The following is a 14175-nucleotide window of genomic DNA, read 5'->3' on the forward strand; positions in this document are numbered from 1 at the left end:
GCAGAAACGGGCTTCCATACAATAGTGATGTTGTTATTATCTTAATTACATTGAAAGCTGGTTCTTGGCAGCCCAGTGTTTAATGAATGACATGATCTCCTCAGAGCCTCTACAATGAGACTCCCAGTAGATTATGAACCAGGTTCATGCTGATTTTCAAATGAGGTGTGTAGATAGATACTGTGATTCATCTCACGTCGTGACAGAAACCAAATAGTTATCATCTCTAAATGACATGCTTGGTCATGTCCATTCTTTGCCTCATGTGCCCCATGATTTGATTTGTTAACAAGTTACATTATATTGCTGAACTGAACAAAAGTGATTTTGCTCAGTAGTATTTTGGAAGGTATTAAACAAAATTCTACAGAGTACACAATCACAAAATGCATAACATCTGCTGCTGTGTTTATCTGGGATGGTCCGTACAGTTCTTTGCTATGACGCAGACCTTGTCAAGAGACAAGAAAATGACACATCTGTCCCGGAGAGGAAAATGAGAGGGTAGCACAAGCTGTGGAGCTGTTCTTCCCCTCTCAATGAGTCCAGCAGCGGCCTCACAGCAAGTAATAATGGCCCAGGGCAGGATGGATCTGTAACTCTTTGGACAATTCATCCTCGGTTCACACCGAGTCAGCTGAAATGCACTGTAAGCCAAACAAGCCTAACTGAGTAATATTCACATTATTACTGATGAATAATGAGGTCTGGGGTTTATTAGGAAATCCCAATTTGTAGACCCAATGAAATCAGAACACGAGTTCCATGGCATTTCCTTTTAGCTTTGCGGTCTCTATTAAATGTACATGTAAGGAATGATTGATGACTGGCCGTTGAATTATTAGAAAAATAATGCACACCCGAGGTGGTGATGCGGCCACATTGCGAAGCTGTAAACCCACCTCAAGACATCGATCAGATGATATATTTAAAGAGATTCGTCCGGTTTTTGTACTTAAATCCCTGTTGGGAGTAGGGTTATTTCTTCCGCACCTCATCCAGTGCCTCTTTTGCTAGTTCCAAAACGTCATTTTAAAGCTGGCAATTGAAGCTTGAGCCCTTGAAAGCATTCTAATGCAGTTATTAATTAAGTTATTCGAACTTTATCACTCTAGAGGTATTTTAACTTTCTGGAACTCATTATTAAAACATTTTAAATAATAATAATAATAATATGATATTAAACACAGAATGATAAAATTAAGCACTCTTAGGGGAATATAATATTTGCGTAAATTTAAAATTGGACAAATTTTCAAACTGTTTGTCATAAAATAATAATAATAATAAAAATAATAATGAGAAAAAAAAAAAAGAAAAGAAAAAAAACTTATCCGAAAAATGTTACAGGTTTCAAAACGGAATATGACTTTTTTTGTGAAACGGGGCATCATTTTCATACATCTTTAGAGGGCGCCAGGCAATTAGGGGAAACACAAGTTAATAGGGAAAGAAATTATAGATCAATATTCCCAATTTCCTATGAAATATAAGATTCTTATGAAAAAGTTGCCAAGTTATTACTCCCATTATTAGACTTCTCCTTTTTATTTTTTTATTTTTATTTTTTTCCTTTATATGTTTATTATGCTCCAACCAATGTAATGACATAAATAAAATAAATAAAATCTACAAAGCTTTTTTTATTTTATTTAATGGTTCTCAGGAGGATATTAAAATATTAAGCACAAAATAAATAAATAAATAAATAAAAAACGGACTTTCACAAGTTTTATTTATTTTATTTTTTTTATTATTATTCTTTAATGTCAGGCTCTTAGTGAAGAAAACTTGTGCAAACCGCAGCTACAGTCAATCACTGCTAACATTTTTTTTTCTCTCTGAGGGTGAGATGTACACCTTGCTATTGCTGTATAGCCTGTTTATTATTATTATATTTATTTATTTTAAGTCTTAGTATTTACAGAGTTCACAGGCTTTATAAAATTGGTCAATCAATGGTGTCACCAAATCCTTCAGACCATCTGATTACATTTACAGTCAATTACAGATTTTCTTTGCATGTAAAACCTGTTTTGTTTTCCCTCCTGAATCAGGGACAAGCTTGTTGTGTAATAAATAGCTCAATGTCTCACAAGTCCAACTACAACTTATACAAGAAATCTACATATTAGCTTTTTTTAAGCACCATCTAGTGTAAGAACCACTGCTCAGTTATTTTCAGTATGGCCTTTCCAATAAAATACATCCATAATTTAAAACCAATTATTTATCTTAAAATCTGCTAGACTTCTACTTCCTGCTTCTGGTAGCAATTCTGCAGCTAAAATACAGTGTGCTGCCTTGGAATATTTTTCTGATTGTCTATAAACTGTTTGTTGGTCATGATCAAGGCATCACATTGTTTTGTGATTTGTGCATGTACCTCACATTGCAGATTAATTGGACTACGTAGGAATAATGATGGGTCTATTATTTTCTCATAAAATCTGCCCTACACTACAGAGTGAAAGTGTGTATGAAAACATCTGAATTCCCAACGTGATGTTTCTGTACTGTAACAAACAGAATACTGGATCCACTGTGATGTTTCCTGTTATAACAGTTCTGTAAATTCTTCCTGTTTCAGAAGCCAGTTTTCTATTTCACAGTCTTGCATGATTCAGCTTCTTTGTTCCTTTCACACTGTTGAATTGGCGGATGCTTCTTTGGCTGTGCAATACTGTTCTATCCTGTGTGGTTAGTGTGTGTGAGTGTGTCTCTCTCTAGTGGAGGACTCACTCATCACAGCCTTCAGTTAGAAGGATGCTGTCCTGTCTTCTGAAGTGGATTTAGGATACATCATGTCCTTCCATCATTTATGTCCTGGGCTCAAGTCTGTGTGAGAGCTCAAACAGAGTCTGTTGATTGTCGATGACGTGCAGGTAACTGATGTATGTTCTCACTTCTATGCTGTCCTTCTGCGACAGCATGTTTCCTGATGGACACCTATACCCTATAGAAACCAACACATCAGTAGTGAGGATGACTCTGAGTGTACAATACTTTCTGCTATCCGGGCTTAAAATGAAGAGAGAAATTTGAGGGCCAGGTGGAAAACATGTTCAAAACTGTCATTTATTTGCAACTTCATTAGATGTTCTAGCTGGGCCGAGATTACACTTCAGCAAGGTAAGGAAAACATTATTTTACAGTTATTATCTGTGTAATTTGAGCACTTACCCATGTGATCTGTCCGACACTGGCTGATAATGCGCAATGTGTCTGCTATCATGTGCTGCACATAAAATACACTCACATTAGCTTGTTTTTCTCACTTGATGGGACATGACATTAAAGGAATAGTTTGCCCAAAAATTTTAATTCAAGGGCTATTTACTCACCCTCATGTCACTCCAAACTTGTATAAAAAAAAAAAAAAAATATATATATATATATATATATATATATTATTATAAGATTATAATAATCTTGGTGACAAAGAAAAAAGAAAGGCATACAAGATTAAAATGATGTGAGGTTGAGTAAATGATGAAAATCTCATTTTTGGGTGAACTAGCTTTAAAATAAATAAAAGCTCTATAAAGTCTAATTGTTCACTTACTAGTTTATCAAAGTTGACTAGGTTGTCAAGAAATGTTCTGTTGCCCTCGTGAATGAAGGTAATATCTGTTCAGATAGAATTTGTTTAGAAGTCATTACACATAAGTTTGGCAAAAAGTCTCTCAGGAAGAATCTCTCACCATGTCCTAACCAGATCCGTGGCAATAAATGCTTTTTCTTTTTTTCAAAACAGCCATGATCAAACATTTTGTCAATAGCTTGTTTGTTTTATTTCTGCTGTGTTGTGATTGGTAGCTCTGTCCACGGCAAAATCTCAGTAGTCCAAAATAAATAAATTTTTCTACATATAATATTTGAATCATCCAAGCATTTATTTTGGTTATTTTTTTTTATTTTTTTTTATTCCATATATTTATGTAGTTTGAAGTCTGATGTTTGAGAAAATAAACATTTTTTTAATTAACTTTTATTATTAAACGGTAAATTACATTTGTCCCATGGTGTGATATATAAAAATAAAAAGAAGAAAAAAAAAGCTTCATAATATACAAGTAGCATAAGAGAGATTTATCTTTATTGTTAGACACTTTATTACTTACATTTAGTGTTATTTATTTAATGTGAAATTATGAATAATATTATTCCCCACATGACCCGTAGGACATTATGGAGACAAACTTTGACAAAATTAGCTGTCATCTTTTCAAAAATATTTAAGATTAAAATTATGACAATTCTAAATATATTCATTTATATCTTGTGTGACAGTGAAAATACCATGTCATGTCAACAACCTGCTCTATATGCTAGACTCCAATCATGCTGTCCACATAAGTCCCTGCTCTACTGTACATGTTATGTTTTGTTTATTATTATTATTTCACAGTACAAAATAAAATCTCTGGCTACTTCTTTTCCATTGCAACATTAATCTTCAAATATCTTTTGGAACAGTTGTGCTCGCTTCATATGAAGCAGCAGTTTCGTGTTCAGTGAGATAAATAGCTTCTGGCTGGTTAGGACACGGTGTGACATGCAGATTATTAATATTTATTAATCATGTATGTTGTGTATCTTAAATTTGCTTTTCTGCACCTTTCAGAAGAAGAGGCAGGAAAGGGATCTTGGGAGGCTTCATCTTCCTGAAGGCATCTCTGTAGGCTTTGTGATTTAAAGAAGGGTCCTGGGGGTCATAAAAAAGCATTCATGTGTACATATTTGCGGGTTTGTTTTATTTTACACTGAAACCATCTGGTTAGACTCAAATCTCTTCCTCTGTAACATCATCTACTGTTTCCTCCCTGGAGGCCAGAGGCTCCCATATGATTACGGCTTCATATATTATGTCCTAATGAGCCGTAAACGGCACAAAATTCTGTAGCAGGAGGTGAACTAGCAGGAGGCAATTTAAGATTGTGATGAGACAATCACTTACCATCAAGCTCTCCAGCTCGGAGAACAACTTCCTGAACTTCCCAGGGACTTTCTAAAAATGAGGACAGGTAAAAAAATAAAAATAAAAAAAAAAACCTTTAGAACTGAAGCCAATGTACAGTTCCAGTTTCGCAGAGTTTGCAATGCACTTCTTGCTTCTAAAACATAATACATCATAAAGACTGATGACGAAAAAAGTGAAAGTGAAGTGACATTCAGCCAAGTATGGTGACCAATACTCAGAATTTGTGCTCTGCATTTAACCCATCCGAAATGCACACACACAGAGCAGTGAACACACACACACACTGTGAGCACACACCCGGAGCAGTGGGCAGCCATTTATGCTGCGGCGCCCGGGGAGCAGTTGGGGGTTCGATGCTTTGCTCAAGGGCACCTAAGTCGTGGTATTGAAGGTGGAGAGAGAGCTGTACATGCACTCCCCCCACCCACAATTCCGTCCGGCCTGAGAGTAGAACTCACAACCCTTTGATTGGGAGTCCAACCCTCTAACCATTAGGCCACGACTTCCCCTAAAAAAACTGCAAGACTACAAACTTCCACATATATAGTAGTATATTTCTGTGCACTAGAGATGGTGTCTTCCTACCTCCCATGTCTGAGTGAGTCGACTGACAGCAGGACTGTTCAGTCCCATAATGATGGAAAAGAATGAGCTCAGGTTCCTCTGTTCTTTACAGCTAAAAAGAAAGGAAGATCACATAAGCGTGCTCATTGTTTGAAATATTTGAATAGAACGAAATACAACCACAAATAACTTTTAATTTTCAGGAGAAACTTTCTTCCACAATGTCAGGGTGTTGATGTGATTGCTAGGATGTTTTGAGTTGCCAGGTGGATGTTTGTAGGGCTATGGTCGTTCAGCTAAAATATGGGATTATTTTAGATTAGACTGAAGGTCTGGAATTCATGGCAGCTTTCATTGGCCAAGGCCCGCCCATGAGAGCGTTTGACCAACATGTAAAACAACCAACTACAGTTCATTTCGTTCATAATCACGTTTTGAAGCGTAGAAATGTCGTCGAAATAACAGACCGGTGTGTAAAACTCTTGGACGTATTTTAGGGTGCTTTCACACTTGGTTCACTTGCCTGGTCCGAACCCGAGTTCGGTTGCTCCCCCATCCCCCTGCCCCCGCTGGACTGTGTTCATATTATAATATTTGAGTCCGAACCGCGGTTCGCTTGCGTCATAAAGCCATCAGCTGTTTACCCCGTTGCTTGGTAACAACAGCGCAGGAGAAGGCGGCAAATCCATAACATAACTCATTACTCATAACATTACTATTTTCCTCAATTAATTTGTCATTAAAAGCGGTTCACTTCCGTGATTTGGTACGATTGTGTTCACATAAGCAGCGGACCGTACCAGAGTTCACATGAAGCGTACCCCAGACCACTGTTTTTAAGCGGACTCGGGTACGGTTCGTGGGTGCGCATCCGAGTACGGAAGACAGCGTACACATCATCCAAACGAACCGAATTCTGACGTCAATCGACTCCGGGTGCTAGTGTGAAAGCACCCATAAAGATTCTATGCTGTGAACTTTACATATTTCACATACTTTAGAAAATCCAGCGTTTAGTTGATCCTGATGAGCGCTCATCATCACAGTTGTAAACACGGCGGCTTTCTTATTTCTTCCACTGTATTTTTGTTTCCAGGCAGAACACTAAAGAACGCGCCACATGTCGTGCAGAAATCCTGCAGAATTCAACCAATCCGGTGACGACTTTGGCACTCCTGAAGTGTTTCCACTTTTGTGTCCCATTTGCATTAAACGTTTAGCCAACGGTCTGTGGGCGTGACGTCTCAGGCTGAGACTAAGTGTACACTTACTGTGCTGCAATCTTGATGAATTTCTTGAAGAGCTGCACACGTTTGCAGAGGTTTGGGCACAGGAGCACTTCAGTCATCACCCACTGCTGAGTCTCATTGCAGCGCTGCAACAGCTGCTCCAGCGCCATCGTGTGGCCGGCGCTCACGTCTCGGCTCAGTGTAAAGTATACCAGCTCTTGCTGCAGAGAAAAGTAAAATGTCATGGCTCTGAGGTTGTTGAACATTGTTGGCAGTTCTTTTTTGGAATCAAAACTATTGAGTGTGTTTGATTACAAGCCAGCCGTGTTCTTAAAATGATCACTGCCATTGTATATATTTACTTTCATTCCAGACTGATATTACATCAAGCAACTGTGTTTGAGTCTAATGTAACTAACTCAGTTAGTTTGTATTTCATTGATATCTTTTCTAGGACACCTTCTCTAGTGCTGCACTGTCGGAAATGTGCAGACATTACCTCATGCACGATACTAAAGAGACTCCAGTCACAGTTGGTGAGCGACACGGCTACATCCCACGTGTTCATGCTCAGCATCTTCACTGAGCTCTGCTGCCTGTTATCAGTGAAGGGACTCTGGGACAACAGAAGATAGACATCCTGATTGTAATTAATCTTTTCAAATTAATTGGTAAATGGACTGCATTTATATAGCGCTTTCAACAGACCCCATGGCCATCCAAAGCGCTTTACAAGTTGCCTCACATTCACCAACAACCTACATGAACCACTGAGCCACTGCCGCCCATTAAGATTAAAATTAAAATTTAAATTAAGATGAATATACTTTGTATAAACACATATTCCTTGTTGACCCAGACCAGTTATGAATACTAAGCTAAAGTGGGTCAATCACAAATTGTTATAGACATTAGAATCATAAGCATATTCAAGTTTATTTTTATACTTGCAAAGAGTTTGTTTCTGGCATAAAATCCTGGCAGGAACTTTGGTGCAAGAAAAGTTAAGAATGCAAGTTGTGTGCACAAGTACAGTTGTGTGTTGACTTGAACTAATGGTGTGGAAAGCAGGATTCTTTTAAGAGCAGTTCAGAGAACAGCATTCTGACTCTCACCACGATCTCCGTCAGGTCTCTTCTGCAGACGTGCAGCCTCTCAGCGGCACTAAGTGAAGACGAGAACACACACTGATCTGACTGAAGCAGAACCTTCTCTGGAGAAAGAGAGAGAGAAATAACGATGGAGAGAAAGCGTCAATGTCAGGGAATATCAAAAGGGTAAACAGTGAGCTACAACAGAAATCAGGTAAAAAAAAATGTATTTAGAAATTATTTACTTACTCCCAAGAGCCAATTGCGCAGTAGGAAAAAGTTAAATAATAAAAGAGTTCTTACAAAATACTTGAGGCCATGCCAAAAGTGAGTGCACCACTAAAAAATGGTGTATTATTTGCTGAAGGGGTTCTCTTTAAAAATTCAATTTTGACTCAAATGTGAATAGCCCTCTAGTTTTAGAATTTTATGACTTTATATTTTATAATAAATTCTACCGTTTATTTTTATAAGTATGTTGCATGACGATTTTAAATAACAAAAATGTATTATTTCATTAATCACACACACACAAAAAAAAAAAAAAAAAACTTTGGACAGCTAGGTTGAAATGGATACTGCACTCCAAATTCAAAATATTGGCTAAAGTTGCTTTTCCTGTCTCCGGTCCTCAAACTCCACATTCATGGGAGTTGCCAGATTGAGAACACGTAACAGGAAAAATGCAGTACGCTGTGTTTTCCGCCACCTGGCAACCCAGTGTGTGGAAGAACTATTGGATGAATCGGCAGTGGGTGAAATCGCATAGACCAAAACAAAGGCAGACATTTTGACACTGAATGCACATTTCAAAGTAGAATAACTGGCTTTAGCATTGTTTTTCGAAGAAACAAGTATGTGAACTTGTTATATCTGCAAACATGGTATTTTTAATGCTTTAGAACAGTCAAAACAATTACATACAGCGCCTTTAAAACAAGCTTTAAGCTCTGTTGTACCATAATAACTTGTTTAAAAGCATGATGGCACCCCAGCAGACAGTGATGTCTCATAAACACAAAGCTGCAGTTATGTCAATCAATATGAAAATAGACAGTTGAATGAACTTGCTTAGACCTCCAGGATATGTGACGGCCATCAGCACCATGTCGTCTTCAGCACAGTCGAACCTTTCAGCCACAGTGCTCAACAGTTCCTGCACGGACACCTCACTGTGGGTCCTCACACTCATGTATGAGTCTATGTTCAAATACACACGACACAGCACTGAGGAGAAACACACACACCCAACACTGCATGAATCAGCCACAAAAATGCTATAAAATAACATTATCATGTGCTGTTATTCATAAACAACCTGCCGTGGGTCTCCAGCAGCTCTGCAGGCAGCCAGAACGCTATGAGAGTGTACAGGAGAGAAATATGAGGGAATATTTGATGAGCTTACCTTCCTTCATCTCCCTCTGAGCTCCTCTCACAGGGTGCCAGTTCTCCTTTAGACTCAGCTGATGGAAGAGAGCTTTATTCTGGAACATAGTAAATGTGTGGCATTGAGAATATTATTGTTTATGAGAAATACACACACTCACACATACACACACAAAACGGTGAAAGCCTGAAACTGTACAACTCATCATCTCAGTCTTGAAAATGAGTAGTGTTATTGTTAAGTAAAACTAAAACAAAACATTAACGGAAATATTACATAAATTTAAATACAGATGAAATCTAATTAAAAAAAAAAAATAATAAAAAAAAATAATAATAATAATAATAATAATATATATATATATATATATATATATATATATATATATATATATATATATATTAGTGCTGTCAAAATTAGCGCGTTAACGCATTCGATTAATTTGAAATATTTAACGCGTTAAAAAAAAAATTACGCAATTAACGCGGTTGCAGTTTTTTTATTTCCAGTTTTGGCCTATGTGTGTTCAACTTGCAAAGAAATATGGATAAGACCAAGGAAGGACTTTTAGACGGAAAGTTTCAGTATAAAACTCTGCCGGATTACTCTTCAGTCTGCCACAAGAAACATTACTCTTCATTCAGTCTGCCACAAGAAACAGCAACATTAAAATCATGAACTCAAATGTCATTGTTTAAAAAAAAAAAAAAAAAACAATGACTGTAACAGTGCGTAAATCAGACCTTTCTGTAACGCTAACGTTAATAAGCTTAAACGAAAATAACGAAATAATTGTGTAGCGGAGTATTTTTTGTACACAGTGCCGCGAACTGTCAATCACTCCTGTACGCGTGCATCACTGTCCTCCTCAGCTGGAGCAACTTGCGCTCTCTCTCTTCATCAAGCTTTAAAACAAAAAGGGGACAAAAAGATCATATTGTCTTTGTGCATAGGCTATAGATTAATTAGATAAATGAATATCTAAATTTGTGCCTTGCCGTCTACGGTATTTTTTTAGAACTTAGAAAAAAGATGCTGCAGCCAATGAACAGCCAGCGGGGGCTGCAGGACGACTCAACCTCCGCAGACAGTTTTTAATGTTTATCAGACAATAAATACTCAAGATTTTGCTTTAGTATAACTCACAACGAGTTTCACACACCTTCTCCGGCCACGTTGAGTTGTTGACACTTAACAGTGGGAAAAGCGACACATGCGCTATTCTCTTGCATAACTTAAGGGTGAATGGGTAATGTAGTTTCTGCTCTGGGTGGGATGAATTAGGAAGCTTGCATTGTGAAGGGCGCTCTGAAAATCGGCAGTGCAGGTAAAAGATTAAAACCTCTATTAAAACAGATGTCCAAATGAGCGTACCGGTACGCTACAAGCACGTTCTGGGCGCACGGAGAGGTGGCGGTACGCTCAAGAGCTATATTTGGAAGTGGCGGTACTGAGTACCTGTGCGTACTGGCCCACTTAAAGCACTGGCAATGACTATACTTTGGAATTTTTTTGCAGTCCACTTAGAATTCAACATGGAAATCATTTTTGTTTTTTATTGGCATTGATTGTTTTGAAATTCAAATGGTACTTACATGCCTGTGTTTTTATTTCTGTAATAAATATGGCTTTCAAGCCAACAGTTAATTTGGAGGATATTGATGGTTTATTGCAGGTATGTTGTTTACATGAGAAAATCTGTGTTACAAGTTAAACAAAAATTCCAATAAACAATCATATTTTGAATTTAAATAGTTTATTTGTCTTGAGTTTACATTAATTATTTACATTTTACATTTACATATCCAAAAAGTTTCAGTCTTTTAATTGCGATTAATCGCGATTAATTTTAAAAAATTGTGCGATTAATTAGTTATTTTTTTTAATCGATTGACAGCACTAATATATATATATATATATATATATGAAATGAACATGTGAATTACTACACCATATTACTATAATAATGTCTATAAATGCAGAAGAATAAAGTTAAATGTTAATTATAAAAATAGCACAAAATAAGTACAACTTGGACAATATTGTAAAAAAATACAGCTAAAAATATCAAAATAAAAGCTAATTTCATGTAATTCATAAATTTCATAATACTAATTTTCATTGATATTATAATAATATAAATAATTCTAAAATAACACTGAACAAGAGGATGTTTTATTTATTTTTAAAAATAAATTACTAGCAGCAGAAAATCCATAGGTAAAGCAGAAGCTTTAAAGAGATACTCGACCCCAAAGTGAAAATTTTCTCATTAATCACTTACCCCCATGCCGTTCCAAACTCGAAAAAGCTTTGTTTGTCTCCGGATCACAATTTAAGATATTTTGGATGAAAACAGTGAAGTTTGTGACTGTCTCATAGACTGCCAAGTAAAATACACTGTCAAGGTCCAGAAAAGTACTGAAAAGCATCATCAGAATAGTCCACCTGTCATCAGTGGTTCAACAATAACGTTATGAAGAGATGAAAATACATTTAAAAATGAAAAAAAAAAAAATATTCAACAATCTTTATTCAACAATTTGTGACATAGAGGAGACAAATTGTTAAATAAAGTCTTTTTTTTCTTCTTTTTTTTTTTGCGTACACAAAGTATTGTCGTCGCTTCATAACTTTATGAAGAATTTTTTAATGCAAAAATTTGAAAGTGAAAGAGACCTGACATTTAGCCACGTATGGTAACCTATACTCAGAATTCGTGCTCTGCGTTTAACCCATCCAAACTGCACACACACAGCAGTGAACACACACACACTGTGAACACACACCCAGAGCAGTGGGCAGCCATTTATGCTGCGGCCCGGGGAGCAGTTGGGGGTTCGATGCCTTGCTCAAGGGCACCTAAGTCATGGTATTGAAGGTGGAGAGAGCACTGTACATGCACTCCCACAATTCCTGCCGGCCCAAGACTCGAACCCACAACCCTTCGATTGGGAGTGCGACTCTCTAACCATTAGGCCATGACTTCCCCTCCTCCTTTGTCTCCTCTGTGTCACTCCACAGACGAGGCAAATTGTTGAATGAAGTCTTTTTTTTTTATTTTATTTTTTTGCATACAGAAAGTATTCTCGTCACTTCATAACGTTACTGTTGAAACACTGATGTCAGATTAACTATTCTGACAATGCTTTACACACTTTCTGGACCTTGACAGTGTATTTTACTTGGCAGTTTATGCGACAGTCACACTCACAGGCCTCCCGGTTTTCATCCAAAATATCTTAAATTGTGTTCTGAAAATGAACAAAGCTTTTACGGGTTGAAAAATGACAAAATCTTCCTTTTATTGTGGACTATCCCTTTAAATGTTTGAGCTCTTTAAAGCAGGATGGATTCTGATAGGCTGACTGGCTTTGGAAAGTGATTCCAGCTATATCGTTCTTCTGTGTTGTTATAATTATAGTCGTGGTGTGGAATTAAAACTTTAAAGATATCGTTATTGTCCCTCGTGTTTGAATGGGCTCATATTTAACATTTTTATAATATTTCTTAAGCCCATTTTGGAAAAGCTCTCTATTAAAATCTGTGGTTGAAACTTTAGGTTTACTTTAGGATGGAGTTTGTTTTTTTCTTTAGTTTTTTCTTTGTTGAAGTGAGAATGATAGAAGTGACCGAAGCTTGAAATGCCCTGCTTTTGCTTTTTTAAATCACAAAGCCTCAAGCGTGTGCAAGTGTCAATACAATGACTCTTTAGTGTCAATATAGTGATTTCTGAACAATCTTTCCCCAATAAAACACAAGGCGTTCAATCAAAGTACAGTGAGAAGGCTTAATAGAGATTCTGTGCAGGTAATACAATAGATGGTCTTAACTCTTACCTTCCTTTGCGGAGAGTATTCATCTACCGTGCTGAGAGATGAGAGGGGTAGGAAGACGAGGGAGACAAAAAGAAACAGAGAAGAATGAGTCAAAGGAATCACCTGTAATATAAATGCGCCATTATATAAATTCTGCAAGATGGCATCTCCCAACGGTCGTAAAAAGCCTTTTCTCATTCAGATCAGGCCTGAATCATCAAAGGGAACATCTCGGTTATGTATGGTAACCCTCGTTCCCTGAAGGAGGAAATCAGCTGCACTGGATGCAATAATTTCATGCCGATGTGCATTGGCTCGTCTATTGAATCGATATCCCAATTTGTCGGTCACCGACATGATATCTCCGTTCCCTCCTTCAGGAAACGAGGGTTACCATATATAACCAAGACATTATGAATGAGAAATGGGTGATTTAAGCCTAATAAAACTGAGTGTGTAACATCAGTTGTGATTGTGGCAATGTGGTGACTCACTGTCTCCTTTGCATCCGTAGAAGTTTCTGAAGTTCTTTTAGATCCTTCTCCAGTGAGGGAAACTCATAGAGATCATCCAGAACGTATCTGTACAGAGTCTACAAATGTTAAAATGAACACATTTTTAGGTTGCAAATGGGGCATAACTTACTGCCGTGGCAACTGAAAAATCTGATTAATTTCACTTATTTAAATAACAAAAACGGATAAGTGTGCACCATTTCACTGAGATACATGTTCATGTGTCGCGTATGCTAAGGAAAATGTCTGAGGGCATTTAAAAATCCTCTGAAGCCAGCAATAATCTCGTGATCTTCACTCATTATGTAGCATTAAGGAATCAAGTGCTGTAGGGGTGGTGGCATTTTTGTATTTTCTAAAAATAATTCCCTCCCTTCTCTCCATCCGTACCTTGAGGAATAGCTTGGCGTGCTCGTTGTCCCGGGGCAGGTCTGTGCACAGCGAGCTCCACTGGGACAGCAGGTGCAGCACTTTTCGTTTCCTAAGCAGAGTGTCTCTCCGCTCCTCTTTCATCCTGCATTTCTTTGAACAATAGGTGGACCAGGAGCAGTTAAGGCATAAAATCTATTCCAGCACGCTAGACT

At 37.4% G+C, this 14175-nt stretch overlaps 1 protein-coding gene across 1 annotated transcript in view; it reads right to left on the reverse strand.

Annotated features, from left to right (window-relative positions):
- Positions 1–1776: 1776 nt before the first annotated feature.
- Positions 1777–14175, reverse strand: part of LOC113060191 (rap guanine nucleotide exchange factor 5-like) — a 469578-nt gene continuing 457179 nt past the window's right edge. Inside the window, exons 5-18 of the mRNA XM_026229087.1 lie at positions 13982–14126; positions 13571–13668; positions 13098–13128; positions 9277–9355; positions 8946–9095; positions 7893–7990; positions 7277–7393; positions 6820–6998; positions 5570–5660; positions 4961–5011; positions 4621–4708; positions 3566–3630; positions 3184–3238; positions 1777–2956 (exon numbers count right to left, since the gene is read on the reverse strand). Of these exons, the coding sequence (XP_026084872.1) occupies positions 2820–2956; positions 3184–3238; positions 3566–3630; positions 4621–4708; positions 4961–5011; positions 5570–5660; positions 6820–6998; positions 7277–7393; positions 7893–7990; positions 8946–9095; positions 9277–9355; positions 13098–13128; positions 13571–13668; positions 13982–14126 (1384 nt within the window). The 3' untranslated portion in view covers positions 1777–2819. The remainder of the gene's footprint in view (positions 2957–3183; positions 3239–3565; positions 3631–4620; positions 4709–4960; positions 5012–5569; positions 5661–6819; positions 6999–7276; positions 7394–7892; positions 7991–8945; positions 9096–9276; positions 9356–13097; positions 13129–13570; positions 13669–13981; positions 14127–14175) is intronic.

This window comes from Carassius auratus, chromosome 41 (assembly GCF_003368295.1).
Source record: "Carassius auratus strain Wakin chromosome 41, ASM336829v1, whole genome shotgun sequence".
NCBI lineage: Eukaryota > Metazoa > Chordata > Actinopteri > Cypriniformes > Cyprinidae > Carassius > Carassius auratus.